The 15,641-nt window shown below is 38.7% G+C and overlaps 1 protein-coding gene across 2 annotated transcripts in view; it reads right to left on the reverse strand.

Annotated features, from left to right (window-relative positions):
- Window positions 1-15,641, reverse strand: part of FMN2 (formin 2) — a 326,516-nt gene that overhangs the window by 196,205 nt on the left and 114,670 nt on the right. For both annotated transcript variants that reach the window (XM_036918446.2, XM_057507879.1), the window contains exon 7: window positions 1,495-1,582. In XM_036918446.2, coding sequence (XP_036774341.2) covers window positions 1,495-1,582 — 88 coding nt within the window. The remainder of the gene's footprint in view (window positions 1-1,494; window positions 1,583-15,641) is intronic.

Raw genomic sequence — 15,641 nt, forward strand, 5'->3', positions numbered from 1 at the left:
GCTTGATGTCCTGTTCTATGACTACTACCCCCAAAGCTTCAGTTTGAGGAAGTCTCCTCACCATCAAAACAGTTTAATAAAAACTTAAGTTGTGATTAAGAGTTACTCATCGACAGGGTATAACCAAGCATGTGCTATTTATGAATTATTCCACACAATATTTTTAAGCCTAACACACAGAATCCACATTCATAAAGAGGTAAGCTAGAAAGCCAGTTAAATATTTTCATGATTTACAAGGTCTGTGCTATACTTGAAACCACATTTCTTTAATAGGTAAGCTGGCATTTTGCTGGATAATTCAATCTGCTTTAAATCTATTCTAAAGCTCTGGACAGCTTAAGGGACATTCTGAATATAAATTTAATTCATATCAGCATAAATGTGATAGGAAGACATGGCATAAACATACCTGTCAATTGTAGGGGTCAATTCATGTATTAAAGCCACTTAGAAAATGTTAAAAATCACCATAATTCCAAACACAGAAAATACTTTATAAGCTTGGTTAAAGATATAAATTAAAAGAACATAAACAATAAAATTACTGCTTCCATATGTCTGGATTGCCAACAATAATATAAATGGGCAAGAATAATTTGAAACTACCTTTGATGGTTATTAGAAAAGATAATTAAATCCCTCTATGTGTAGAAAAGCCCATGGGTTTATATTTTCATGTTCCCAAATCATTGAAAGAAGAGGGACCAGTTTTACACCCTAAAAAGTCATACATAATAAATTCGCTTTCCATTCTTTCAGCATCTCAGTGTCTCAGAACAGGACTGACAGCATGCTTTTCGGGCATCCAGTGCTTTAAAGACATCTGAGACAAATGACCATTCAGCCTCTTGAACAGTTTTGAGTTTTCATTTAATCACTATAGATGACCATCCAAGCTACCCTTTGACATCTCTAATCTTGAGAATATTCTTAAAACAACCAAAACAAGCTTTCCTGTAATTCCTACACTGTTTGAAGCCAATCTGTTAGAAAATTTTAGGTTTACTTTGTCTTATTTATATTCACTCATCAAATACTTGAGGCTCAAGTCACAATGTATTTTTCTCTCCTGTGGAGTATCTTCTCCAGGTATTTCTGATGCCTAAGCCATGCCCCACTACCCGGCTCTCACAATGTTTACCAGTCACTCTGTGAGCATGGCATTCAGAAGTAAATACCTCAATAGAGTCTACTTAGTACAGGGCAGTGGGACTAGTACTTCTTATGAATTAAAAATTATTTATTAATGCAGACTAAATACATTCCTTGAGAATTAGGCTCTTAGCAAGATATGGAAATAATACAAAAGCCAAATTACCAGTAATTATAACCCTCCAGGAAACAACCATGGGAGAAAGTTTGTTACCATGTACAGGATACATACAAATCTCAATATAAACAGAAACTCCAAGCCTGAAATAACTTTACCACCGAACATCACATCCTTCAGCCCAAATTTCAGCAGAGTTGAATTTTTACTTTTATACTTACCATGTTGTATGTCTTTCATATCTAAGTGAAGGCTGGACATTAATATTCCAACAGCTTGTGATCTTTTGTTGCTTAATAACTTGACAACCTGCTCAAGAAAGAAAGGAAAAGGGGGAAATGTTAATTTGCACTCCAATGATATGTTTAATAGCATGTTCTTTTTAATCCTAAGTGAGGAAAAAAATAACTTGAAGTCATTATTTAAAGTACTCAAAAATGATCTGAAAAGAGCTTGAGTGTCATATCAGACATCAAAAACCACACTTTCTGCAGCATCCCCCATCAGCCCCAATGCCTTACTCTTTGCCAGTCTTTCAAGAGCCTGATGTTGATGTGCCAACAAGTAGAATTTCTAATAGCTTAGAAAATTCATCTAGTCTCTGTGAAATAACAATTACATATTTAATAATTTGCAGCCTGAGTTTAAAAAGGGTTCCTTTTTTTAATGCAGAGCCTTGAAACACTGGTCCAAAAGTAAAGGCAACGTGCAAACACAGAGAATCTTACAGATCACATCAGTTTGACCACAAAGTATAAAATGTGCTTTTATTCAGGTCTTTTAGAAAGCTCACTATTTTCCTAGCAGTCCCTACCATTCTGCATTTAGCCTCCATTTATGGGGAAATTTTCCAACTGTTTGATAGTGGGATATCATCAAGTCCAAAGGGCTTTGCTGGCTCAATCTTAAACCCAGCTTTTCAGAGTGTCCTGAAGAGTCAGTTAGTCCACACAGTCCATCAGGAGCTTCCTAAGGCAGAGGTGGGCATGCTGCTATTGAACAGACATGTTTAAACTATGTTTTCCAGACACCAACACACCACTGATAAATCCTGCTGATGACACTATTATCCCATGTCCCAATTTTGTGAAGGATAGCAATGTCTATTTATTCTCAGGGTTTTGTTATAAATCTGCTTAGAAAAACACTGGAGGAAAAGGCAAAAAGGTTAGAGTCAAACTAGCAGAAGTGAAGGCTTCCCTAACAGCTCTCACATCTGTTGACCTTGTCTTTCTTTTGGGTTTAAATTGGGTCAACCAGGAAACTAATAAAATAATTGTGGCCAGCTGTCACATTAAGTCCAAGAGTAAGACAATATTCTTAATAGCAAAAATAGCATTCTTGGTTCCCAGCAGAGATGGGGTGGAGAATGCAACAAAATACTCTCAGAAGGACCAATCACAAAACCTCCAGTCATTTCTGAGAGTATCCCAAGGAAGGGATAATACCCCTCAATTCTTTTGTAGAAGTAAACTTGATAATGCTTCCTCCAAAGACAAAACAATATACAGATTTTTATTTGTAATGTGCCCCTTAAACATTTTATTAGATTGTAGCTAAAAAATAGCTTAGAACTTGAATATGGATCCATTTATATGTCAAGTATTTCTATCAATAATGTTATCCTCCTCAGAGGTGAAAGGATAGAAACATAGTGTCAGAAAAACAGAAGGCAGGTATTCTGTCTTATTAGACACTTTCTAACCTAAGATAAATGCAACGTGGACTATCTGACAAAACTATTTTACTAAGGTTTCCTATCTACTGGTTCCTAAATACAATGGGCACATCTGAATCCATGTGTCATCTGACTCTCTTGCAGTGTGACATGTCGATCACGCCCTTAAAGGAACTCTCCTGGGCTCCTGCCAGTCCTTCTCACGCCTTTGTAAGGTGAATTATTCTGATTTCACCTTAAAATGACCATTTTCCAGAGTTCTGTCCTCCAAGTTTTCTTCACCTTATGATCTAAATTTGCCTTCTGTAAACATACATGCCTACACTTATAACTGCATCCTTTCATCTACATCTTCAAATCCATAGTATCCCTCTTTCTGAACAAACATCTCCACTTAAATCACCCACATAAATCTCCACTTTACATGTCTAAAGCCAAGCTCGTCATCAGTTCTGCCCCCAAAACCTGTCCAGCTTGTCCTCTTGTACGATGTATGTTGAGACAATGGCACCTCTGTCTTCCATCCACCTACCAAAGTCAGCAATCTCCATGCCAACCTCTCCTCTGCCCACATAACCTACTCTGGTAACAAGTCCTGTCAATTGTGGTTCCTCCCTACCTTTGGATTCCACCTCCTCCTAAACTCTTTTGTCAGCATTTACTTCTATATTATATCTTTCACAGATTAGTGCAACAGATTTCTAACTGGTCTGCCAAAATCTAGTCCAGTGGCTCTCAAACAGCATTGCCTGGATCAGCACGTATCATCATCACCAGGGAACTTACAAATGAAACATCTTGGGCCCTGGAAACCTACTAAGCAGAAAATCAGGACAGAGAAAACATCCATCTGCATTTTTAAAAGCCTTCCAAGTGATTGCAGAATCACTGATGAGCCTCATCTCTTCCTGTCCATTCTCCAAAGTGACTTCCAACTAACATGCTTAAAAGTGCCAATAGTTACATGTCACTCCCTTGTTTTGTAAACCTAAATGGCTTGTGTTCCAGTATTAGTCTTTTAAAAGGTCACAGGGGCTGCCTCACAGTTTATACCTGAAACTTGCTTTTCCTGTTATAATTCAAATGAACTTAATTACAAACTGTATTTTACATTTTAATGCCTAAGATCATAGGTAGGAATAATAATTATCTATCACATGCCAGAAGGCATATATACAGGAAAGGGCAGATGTCTAAAAGGATCCTCCACAGTTCCGTAGAGTGACTGAACATTTACGTTAAGAACCACGGTCATTATTTATCCTTTTTTTAAAACACCCTGGATAACAAGAACCTGAAGCTATCAAACTAGAACATTCTTAGAATCCAGTAACCAGAGATACAATGGAAAGAGTTGATCCTTACAAGATAATCTCAAAACACTTAGCTGAAAAACGTAAAATGCAGAATTAACCAATATGAAATCTACAAAATTAGTACATATAACCAGAAAAGAGAATTATTTTGAATCTATCTAAATCGACATTAGATTCAACCAATACTCTTAAAAAAGTTTTTATCTTAGACTCCCCTGAGAGGAGGGACTGCGTAGGGATTATGAACATGGACTGTGTAAAATAAAGCAGTAATTCTCAAACATTAATATGTACATTAATCATCCCGGATCTTTATAAATGCAAATTCTGATTCCTAGGTCTGGTGGGACTTTCTGGAAAAATGACTCCATTCTAAAGCTTCAGTTTCCTCATCTAAAAAAAAAATAGCAGCATCAACTTCAAAAAGCCATAGTGGATATTCAGCATGACAATGCACTTGACACTCAGAAATAGACCTAGCAGTGTATTCATTGCAATAACAATAGCTTGTAAGAAGGTAAATACTGAGCAAAGCATTTTAAATGTTTTCTCAAAAACAAAATAAGTCAACTTTTCATTATCGAGTTTACTTCTACAAAAGAATTAATAATCTTTCCTTCCTGCCATGTAATTTCCTGAGAAATCTAAACCCCTATTAGTTCAGAGTAGTTTTTCAGTCATTGCAAATGATTTCTACCTTTAAATTCTGCTCCCAGGCACTCTACATGATCAATGACACATTTATTTTGACCAGGTGCAACAGAAGGCCATGCGAGAGAATTAAACCACACATATGGCCCCAGTTCAAACTTTCAGGAGCCTAATATAATTAAAATAATTGGGCTGTATAACTGGACATGTGTTTAAAATTAACATTAATTATTGGTCTGAACAACTACTGCATCAAGGAAATATCCTCGGTCTTCTTCCACTGGCCCTATTTTTTTTTATTTCTTCACTTTATTTATAAACTAAGCCAGTACTGAGAACCCACAGAAGTGTGATGATAGAGACAGTAAAAATAATGGTCATGTATGCACACATGTTTTTCATTTTTTAACACAGATAATTAATTTTTCTGTATTATCCTGAACCCCCATTACCTGGATTACCGTATGTGGAAATTTCTAATAATGGGAGTCCCAGAACATGATATGGTAATTAAAGTAATAGGTACTTCAAAAGCTTGAGTACAGCTTACACTAGAAATACTGAAAATTAGCAATTTTCGGTAATTTGAGTTACCGAACACCAGTCTGTGAAAATGCACAATAAAATAACTAAGAGACAAATCTCAATCTCCACTCCCTTCTTCTTTCCACTGCCCACTCCCTACATGCAAAAGGACCACATCCTACAACAGTTCAGCTTGGGGTCTCCACAAGCATATAGAGTGGAAGGGGGAAGCCAGCCAGCTCAGGGAAAAGGACACCTTTCCCAAAATCACAGAGACCCCCGTGGGTGAGCTGCAACTCTAGGCCAGAATTCCAGCTCCAGGCATATCCTTGGGTCCTGGTCTGTAAAATGCAGGACATGCTTCACAGAGTGGTGCTATGAGGGTTGCTGCAGATGTGAAACAGTGCTGCCTACCCAAAATGTGGATGGACCAGAGGCTGCTTCCAAGCGAGAGTGCTACCTGTCCACTGAGAGATTAATACGAAGAGAAACTGAGAGCAAATGTTACAGCACTGTGATGTAGTAATGTTTCATCTTGTTGAATCTAGATCTGTATGTCTTTTGGGTGGCAGGGCGGGGCATAGGGTGGGCTCTAGTTTCCCTTTCCTAGTAATTCACATGTTATACTTTCACAAAAGTATCAGAAGATAATGGATTAGGGGTTTAAAAACTGGTCCTTCACCAAGATGATTTAAAAGCACTTGTGCAAAGCACTTCCCAGGACAAAGGACAGTGCTCGGGTGCTAGATACTGAAAGTCTGCATGCTCCAAAATTCGTATGTTGAAACCTCATGCCCACTGTGATGGTATTAGGAGGTGGGGCCTACGGGAGGTGATTAGGTCCAGGGGTGGAACCTCCATGAATGGAATTAGTGCCCTTACAAAAAAGACCCCAGAGAGACCCCTCATTCCTTCGGCCATGGCGGGCACAGCAAAATGATAGCCACCAGTGGACCAGGAAGTAGCCCTCAGGAGACACTCAGTCTGCCAGGGCCTTCGCCTTGGACTCCTCCCAGAACCAAGAAATAAACCTCTATTGCTCATAAGCTGCCTCATTGGTGGTGTTCTGTTATGGCAGCCTGATGAGACAAGGCCCTGCGGAAGCCGGGCCAGAATGAAAATGAAGACTCCAAACCTCCTCATAGCTCCCCATGCCTCCCCTACAGCTTCAGGGCCACAGCCAGGACGGAACGCGGTGGGGCGGAGGGACCCAGTGGGCCGGGGGAAGGGCCACTCTGCTTTGCTGCCTCTGGCCCACAGAGTGTGCTCAGCAGGGCCTCATATCCAATGGCAAAACCTTTCTAAATCACAGATTATTCCTCTAAAACAAATAAGAAGAAAAAAATTTAATGTGAAGAAACTAAGGAAAGTGATGTAGGACAACACATTCAGGAGTAATTCAACAACCTTTACCTAAAAGAAAAACAAATTAAAAGCAGTAATTTGATCACCTTAGGTGAACTATTCCTTTTTACCTCTGAATATATGCTATAGAAAAAAGAACTGAAGGGTAAAAAAATTTTTTAAATACTTAAAAGAATTATCACTTACTCCTTCAGAAATGTATGTTAATCTTTTTTCAAAGATTCAATAATTCTTTAAAACAATAAGAGTAAGGAGGTAACCCAAACACTGCCATGAAGTAAAAGATGTATAATATATATATATGTATATTATATATGTTTTGTTTTGTTTTGTTTTGTTTTTCCAAAGGAGCACCTAAGTTTAGTGTGACAAGATAATAACACCTCTTCTCTGCCAAAACCAATTTTCCTTAAATGATAGTCCCCAAAACATCACAATGTAAACTGTGGATAGTGAAGCCGCATCAACTTACAGAAAGAAAACTTTAAGGGTGAGATAAACTTTGCTCTTCACACATCTGCCCACCAGTGATTTTACATATAATCAAGTAATCTCAGGTCCAAGTGAAAGCCAAGCACTTTGGGAAGCAAAGGAAGGTTCCTAGGTCCCCATTCACTTGCGTTAGCACCTAACAGTCAAAGAGTAGAGCAGTGTAATATTAATTTACTAAACATGCCTCTTGGCACTAGTGCCAATATCACTCCCACAGTTAAAATTAGGGAGAAATCCTGAATGAACTCCTTAATGGTAGACCTACAAGCAATAGACTAGCGTCAACATTAAAATGGGCAGAGAACAAAAGATTACTTATCAGTTCTCCAGAACTGTGCCTTCCAAAAATGACCAACTAGCACGTGTGGCAAATTGGGCACTTCAACTAAGCAGCCTTAAAAGACTTGGCTTTCTTTTTTTTTTAAAGAGAACGCAAAATAGCTCCTTGATTTTTTCCAAGTGATAATATTTTATATACTCTGTACTAAATATATTATTAGCATTCACTAACACTCATAAACTGCTTTTTAATAATTTTTTAATGTGGCTACTAAGAAATTTTCAATTGCCTATGTAGCTTGCATTTCATCATCAGTAAGATCTAACAACGTCAGACAAATTACTAAACCCATTTTTCTTGGACCTAGATTTCCTTTTTATTTAAGTTCAGAAACTAAAGGAAGATAAGGGTGGCGTCTGTGTCAGAGGTTCCTGAGCTGCTACACAGACCTCACTTCTGGGTCAGTTTAAAAAAAAAAAAAAAAAGAGCTGCATGCCAAATTTGTTCCCTATTAGACAGTATAAGCCAAACAAGTCAGAAGTATACTTAGAGGGATGATGTAACACAGCTGCCAGAACAAGAGATCCCAGAGTTTAGGGAGATTCTTCTTCCCACCACCCAGCCATACACCAGAGAATTAAAACACTACATCTTCAAAATCCTTTCCTTTTAGACTGGTTTTGAACTTTCCTATCAAATGTGGTTCACTCTACTGGCTGATTACAAAAACAAACATAAATAAAGTTATTTATAGAAACTGAAGCATCATCTTTTTATGCCGTTTATAGAAATCATACCTGATCTTCTCTGTTTTTGCTTTTTATGGTCTTGTTGTGATTTACTGATTTTATTGAGGTACACACAATACATGCACAAATCTTGGTGTGCAGCCCAATGAGTTCTGACCTATGTAAACATCACCCAGTTCAAGGTATCAGACATTCCGATTCTTTTCTTTAAATATTAATTTCTGCATCAAAATAGTAGAAATAATCCATCATAATATCATCCCCCAAATACAACCGCTACCAACAGTTTCATGGACTTATTTCCATACATTTACTAGAAGCTTTTCTCTATGACATGTCTCCTGAGCAGTTTCCTTCAGGATCACACTCCCTCTATAGACTGGCCATATGATGTCCTGCTCTGAAGGGAGCCTACCGCTGGCAAGCTATAAACCTCAGCTCACTGTCTCGTCCTGCTGGACAGTCAGCCCTCTCCCCTCACACATACCCCACAGCCCCTACATCTTTGATTTTTCTCCTCTAACTTTTGACCCTTTCCACATTTTGCCATTTCTCTTCCTGCCTCAGGAAACAATATTTTTCAGTGTATTTAGATAGTTGCTTTTCCAATTACTCTCCTGATTCTCTCCCTTCCACGTCATACCAACAATGTCCAAATCCTCCAAGACCCTTCACTTTCTTAAAATTTATTTCCTTTATAGTCTAACAGGGACACCCAGAGCCTTTTAAAGGGCCTCCCCACTTTATATTGTATGGAGAGCTCACATTTCTGAGCTACTGTGTGCTATCTTTACCCCTGGGCACTTCTATGTGCAGGTCTTCCCTCCTTCAACTCAATGTGACTGAATACTAAGCACATTCATTCAACAAAACTCAACCAGGTCCCGTGTATAAGACTTAATGCCACGAAATCCTCTTCATCTTTTTAGCAACAGAACTTCTTTAACTGGGCATTGGGCTGGCCAGCTAACTTAACATTTTTCACAGCTTACTTCATTCCTACAGGTGTAGCCGTGTGACCCAGTAATAGATGATGGGAGGTAGGGGGCAATAAGACTCAGCCTCCAAAGGAACCTTCTTGCTCTCCACCTCCTCTTTCCTTCCCTTAGGCTTGAAGACAGTTCCTGGAAGTGAGCCATCCTCAACCAGAACATAACCTGGGGGCAGTGAGGCAACAAAAGATCTTGGGAATGAATCCCTGGATAATATGGTGGAAGAGCCCTAACAATCACCTGCCAGACATTTCCATGGAAGAGGGAAATTAACTTTCCATCTTTTGTAAGTCATTGTGGAAGCAGCCAAATCAGTATTTTAACCAATAAGTCCACCAAGTGTAGGCATTCTGCTACACACTGGAGCAAAGGCATGGAAAATTCATCATGCTTGGTCCACCAGCTCTATTGCACAGCCCCGTCTCAGTCAGGGAGACCAGCAGGTCTCTGTGGAAACCTTCCACTCACTTCTCCTCTTCATTTCCCATATCTACTCATACATCAAGTCCCACGTGTCTCCTTATCTTCCCTTCCCATCTTTCTTTTCACTTCTGGGGCCCTGGTGCGAATTCTAATCACCTCACCAGATACTGAGAAGTCGTCTGCCTCCAGGCCCCTATCCTTCTCTTGGACCAACATCCCATGAATGCTGCTGTCATCATGTCAGCCTAACAAACACTTAGTGGCTCCTTACTTTTCTGCTCTATTTTCCATTGTCAGAGCATACACTCTGACTACTCCCCAGGCAGGAACACTAAGTCTCCTTCCTCTATCTAGGGAGCTTTCCCCAGACATCTCCCCGCCTCCCACACAAGCCTGATCAGGGCTGACTTAGGACCCTCTTCCTTTCTGTCATAAGACTGCACTCTCCTAGTAGAGTATACACAACACAGAGTGATGGGGGAATTCTTACGAGCACCTCCAGACAGAGGCTGTCATAACATGCATGTCTGCTGAATAAATGAGCTTTGTCTGTACTGCTCATCTCAGAAGCCCCACCACCCATAACCTTCCAAAAATGGTTCCCACCGTTGTCTGGACATCAGAATTACATAGGTAGCTTCATAAACAGAAGTTTTTGCTCTGCATGGTGAAAAGTCATATTTCTCTAGGATGAAGCCCTGGAATATGCATTTAAAAAAATTCCACAATTAATGCTGATGCAGACTTAGGAATCACTAAAAAGGAAGTACTGAAATAATTGTTGATCCATGATTCTCCAACAAAACTCTACAAGAACCAAATTTATATAACTTGCCTCAGTCACGTCAAAACAGCAGAAAATCGATGTGAACTGTATTTTAATTATGAAAGTAACCAAAACCACATTTAAATATTTAATCAGACAACAATGGTGTTTTGTTGTTAATTCAGAACTTTTTTTAAAAAAAGTAAGTATTTTACTTAGGTAAAATACATGGGATACTAGATAATTAAGTTGATACATCCAAAGGCTCCACATTAAATATCCAATAAACAGTCAACTTGAAGTTTCTTGCTGTTTCCTACAATCAGGGACATCACACACCAAAGCAGGAACCTAAATAACTTACTCATGGTCTAAATGCAGAGTTACAGCAAAGGTTTGGTTTCCTAATTCCTGGTCAGGGAGAGAGCACTGCTTTCCTCTGAAATGGCTTGGCACGGTTTTACTGGAAACCGAATATTAGATTAGAGGGATAAGTGGCCAGATCCAATCAGGCAAATCCTTCTGAGTAGGTTAAGATAAGAAGAGTCAACTACAGAGATTAGGTAGAAGTAAATTCCGAAGCAGAATTATGGAAGTTAAAAATTGCTGTTTCTCACACAGATATTAGAACACAAGGCAGTGCACCAAGTGTTGTGTATCAAGAAGCAACACAAAAAGCAGCCAAGGACACTCTAGTGAGAAACTAACAGAATATGAGCATAAATGAAATAGTAAAACCAAACTAAACATGAGACTTAAGAATGGAAGGAGATGCAGTGTATAACTCCCAGACTCAGAATTTCCAATGACTTGTTCTGTGTGGAGGCAGAAGATGTACATTTCAGTCTGTGTCTTTGCCTAAATTGGCAGCTATGTAATTCTGGACAAGTTCTTCAGCCAGCAGACCTCAAGACCTATCTGCAGAAGACAGTTAATAAATCATACTCAATTTTCCCATGCCTTGAGGCAACCAAATACTAACATGAAATACTTCTAAAGTATAAAACATCTTGTAAATGCAGGGTGTTGGTGCTTAGTAATCGAATAACTAGCAGGTACATTTTATAATGCTATAAAAGACTTGAGCTCATTCTAACAGGAGGAAGACAAGCAATAATAGAAAGTGATAAGGAATAAACCAAATAAAGTTTGGTAAATTCTAGAATTAAGAGAGACCAACCCACACACTGGTGAATCCCCACCCCCTAACAAATATTCAAAGTACTGTTTCTCTAAGGACTCTAGACATACTGTTGGTCATCCCATAACTTTGATGTAGGTTCAAATTTTTAAACGATGGAAAGATAGGGTTGCCTCTAGATTTCTGATCCAGTGAGCACCAGGAACTGAAAGCCTTCTCTGCACTGCCTGATACTATTTCATGAAAACTGCAAACATCTTAAATCTTAACTAGTCTACACTCAAAAGTGAAGAATGCTTGTTGGGATTTTGCAGAGCAAGAGGTTATCAGGTTTTTTCAGTCCACCCACACCACTAAGAAGGACTGCAGTCTTATTTACACTACCACCTTCTCCTATTCCGATTAATGTTAAGCCTCAGGGCAGGGTGGCCGGCCTCACAGGCATCCCACAGCATTCCAGGGCCCTGCAGACCAGAGGAGGTATTGACACTGACCATGTCCAGGAGCAAGATCTCCAGACTATCTGTTTGGCACCAGACAATCCTGTCTACTTGGGCAGCCCCAGCACAATCTGGGAAGCAAAGCAGGTACAGTGTGCTAATTGGTGAGATATTTGAATCTCTCACTGATTAAGAATCTAGAAGTCAACCTTGAAAATAAAGCCTAGTGCATTCCGACAAGGTTTCCTTGCTTGTTCGCTTGGTCCCATATGAACCTCTAGCCATAGGTGTCAACCTAGTGCGCAGGGAGCTACCTGCCCTGCCAGACCTGCCCTTGAGTTGGAGACAGCTGCAGGGGGAGATGGCAAGCTGTGGAAGTTGGTAAGGTTACCAAAAAGAGCCTGTGTGTGCTCTTCCTGTCTCATGATTTCTCTCACTTGATTGTCTTAATATGAATTTTAGACTTGAATTTAAAAAGCTGAGTCTCTTGGTTCTAAGAAAATCTGAGGGTTGTTCCTTGACTGAATGGATTAAATGTTTCAAGCTCTCCTGGCACCTTCTTTTTGGTTCCTGCTTTTCTTCTCATTTAGTCCAACATCCTGGTTCCATATCTCAGGTTGTTCCAACTCAATAGAGCCTGAATTTCAAGTAAATGCAAGTAAGTATGCGGAACATCTTCTCACCAAATGAAAACTGCTTCCATCCAGCTCTCCAGTGTTTCTTGATAACGACACCCCCCCTACCATCTTTTGTCATTTAACATACCATCATGTATCATTGTTACCTCAGAAATCAATCAAACACAGAACATCACTTTAAAAAGCAAATGCATGTAGACTCAAAGAAACACATGTCATATGTTTTAAGAAAGGCACTCTCAAATAGGGGGCTATATTTACCTAGCTTACAAGATGGGTCACATTTACCCCATCTGTGGTTTGCCTCTTCTCTCCCAGGGAGATCTTAGGATTCAGGCTACTGAGAAGAAAGAGCAGAGCCACAGGCCCGTCCTAGCAAATTCAAGTTGAATGAAATAATTAAATGTGCCAACAGCTTGGTGCATATAACACACTCAAGTCACACCTGCCAAAATAATAATTACTTTATGTTAACTCACAGAAGAAAAAAGCAATACTCAGATTGGAAGAATTGCCAAAAGACCCATGACAACATGGGGCAGGCTAGAATTCCCACTCAGCTCTGACTCATACACTCACCTCTTCTGCCTGCTCTGGGCCCCTTAGCCATACACACACACACCTCACAGCATCCTTGACATAACAAGCATCAAATACAGCACCAGGATCCATGAACAAGAAAACAAGAACAGATCTTGGGCTTTTTGATATTTCTTTTAAAGGGGTAAGTTTAAAAGAATCAGAAGTCCCATTCCTTACTTGCAACAATTTCTCTCTTAGGTGACTGAAGCATTTAGGATGATATTGACTAACAAAAGAAAACAAAACAAAGCAAACCAAAACAATGAAAAAGAAAAACATTAGACTGTTTAGTCCTAAACAAACTGAAGAAAGAAAAAAAATGGAATTATGTTAGGATTTTAGTAAAATTTTATTATAATAAGTTGCATTTCTAAATTTCACACTTTACTAAACAAATATTATGGTAACATAGATTAATAAGTGGAAATAAATACCACCTCTTAAAATAAAATGCTTTCTAATTAAAACCAGCTACCATAAATCTCTCTTTCCACTTAAGCAAAGAAAACATGCAGAGATGTTGAAACTCCTGGAATTTAAAACAGTACACAATCTTCTCTTTTCTATTCTTTGCCTTAGATTATAGCTTTTTGCCACTTCAGCCAGTTTTGTCATGTAGAATATATGCAAGATATAATGTGGCCCTTCACCATTTCAAATTATCTTGGTAATTAGAAAACAATGTTTCATCTATCTGCTGGCATGCAAATGTGCTAGATTTTTATCTTCAAAATCCCTCCTAAAAATCTGGTTTTTAGTCATCAGTTCTATCTACAACTTTAACAGTATGATTTTTGGCATTTAAAATTCACTGGGAACTCTTAAGCTAAATTTAGAATTTAAGTATTGGAAAACCATTACATTGTGAGTATAACATCTAAATGTTTCATATTGTTAAAAATATTTGGATATCAAATGTGTCTACGGAATATGGACATCAGCATCTCACCTCATATTTCAGTATTATCAATGGGTGATATTAATTACACAAATTAAAGATACAGTACAGATAAAATAAGATTACTGACAACCCTGAATGAATAAAAGGCTCTTGTTGAGAGCATTTTCACATTTATCATTATTATCTTATGGCAACTATGTCTTGAGATAACATTACTTGGTACATAATAATAAAGGGCTTTATATTATTGATCCATGAATCGCTGCAAAAACCCAGTGAGGTACTAACTTACTATCCACATGATACAGCTCAAGAGACAGCTCAAGGTCGCACGCCCAGTAAAGTGGTGGAGCCAGGTGCGAGCCCAGCAGTCTGGCTCAAGTTTGCCCTCTGAGCCTCTCTTCTGCCCACCTCTACCCTTCCACACGGAGAGCAAGTTTCTGCCCAGGAATTCAAATACTGTGCCTCATCTCCCCACTATTCCTCAGTGTCCTGCATTATCACATTAGATTAAGGACAGACAAAACATAAAGAGAATACATTTATTCTTCAAATAAACCTAAAACGCAAACCTTAGACTGAAACCCATCTGGATATTCTGCCTTATGTATTACCCAACTTCAAAAATACGAAAAGCAAAACCCAAAATAGTTTCTCTTCCTTCGCAGTTACAACAACATATGAGAGATGAATTTAGAGTAAAAGTGTCATAAGGAAGAAGTTAAATATTCAGGAAATGAAGGACAACCTAGCCTAAGCTTATGGAATCTCACTGCATAGGAAACTTCTAATTATTCAGTGAATGGGTGGGTATCCAGTTCATGGCCTCTGCTTCTCCTGCCATTAGCCGTGAGTGTTGACATTACTTTTTGGCCCTTCCATAGAGACAAAACCTTTTCTGACTCTATCCACTGACAATCACAGTGTTTCTAGCACTGTGAAGATACAAGGGTAAAAACTGCATTTGACTTCACCCTATGGAGGAACACATTTCCAGCTTTCTTGCAAATCTACACCCTTTATTTTTAGAAATGACATACTGACTAAGCCAACTGGATGGTTTTCCAAAAACCTCCTAGAGTTTGGAAGTAAAAAGAGATAAACATTGACTTGACAGTGAGCTAATTTATGATGCTCATTTTTAGAGAATAAAAGTTTCAATATGTGATTTTTAAGTCTTTACAGACCAATAGTTTCCTTTCTGATGGTTCCATTTTCAGGGGTTTTTATGTTTAGCATTTTTCCTATCTTTAACAATTTCACTTAAAGAAACTTATCATACTGTACAAAAGAATTGCCACATTCTAATTCACAGCAATAAAAGCCTTCATTATTCTTATCCCTGAAGACATCTTCAACTTGCTTGCCCCAAAGCCTCAGGTTCATGCTTTGCTGTTCAATAAATAGTTCTAAAGGTGGCGACTGTTTA

The sequence above is a fragment of the Manis pentadactyla genome, chromosome 9 (assembly GCF_030020395.1).
Source record: "Manis pentadactyla isolate mManPen7 chromosome 9, mManPen7.hap1, whole genome shotgun sequence".
Classification (NCBI taxonomy): Eukaryota; Metazoa; Chordata; class Mammalia; order Pholidota; family Manidae; genus Manis; species Manis pentadactyla.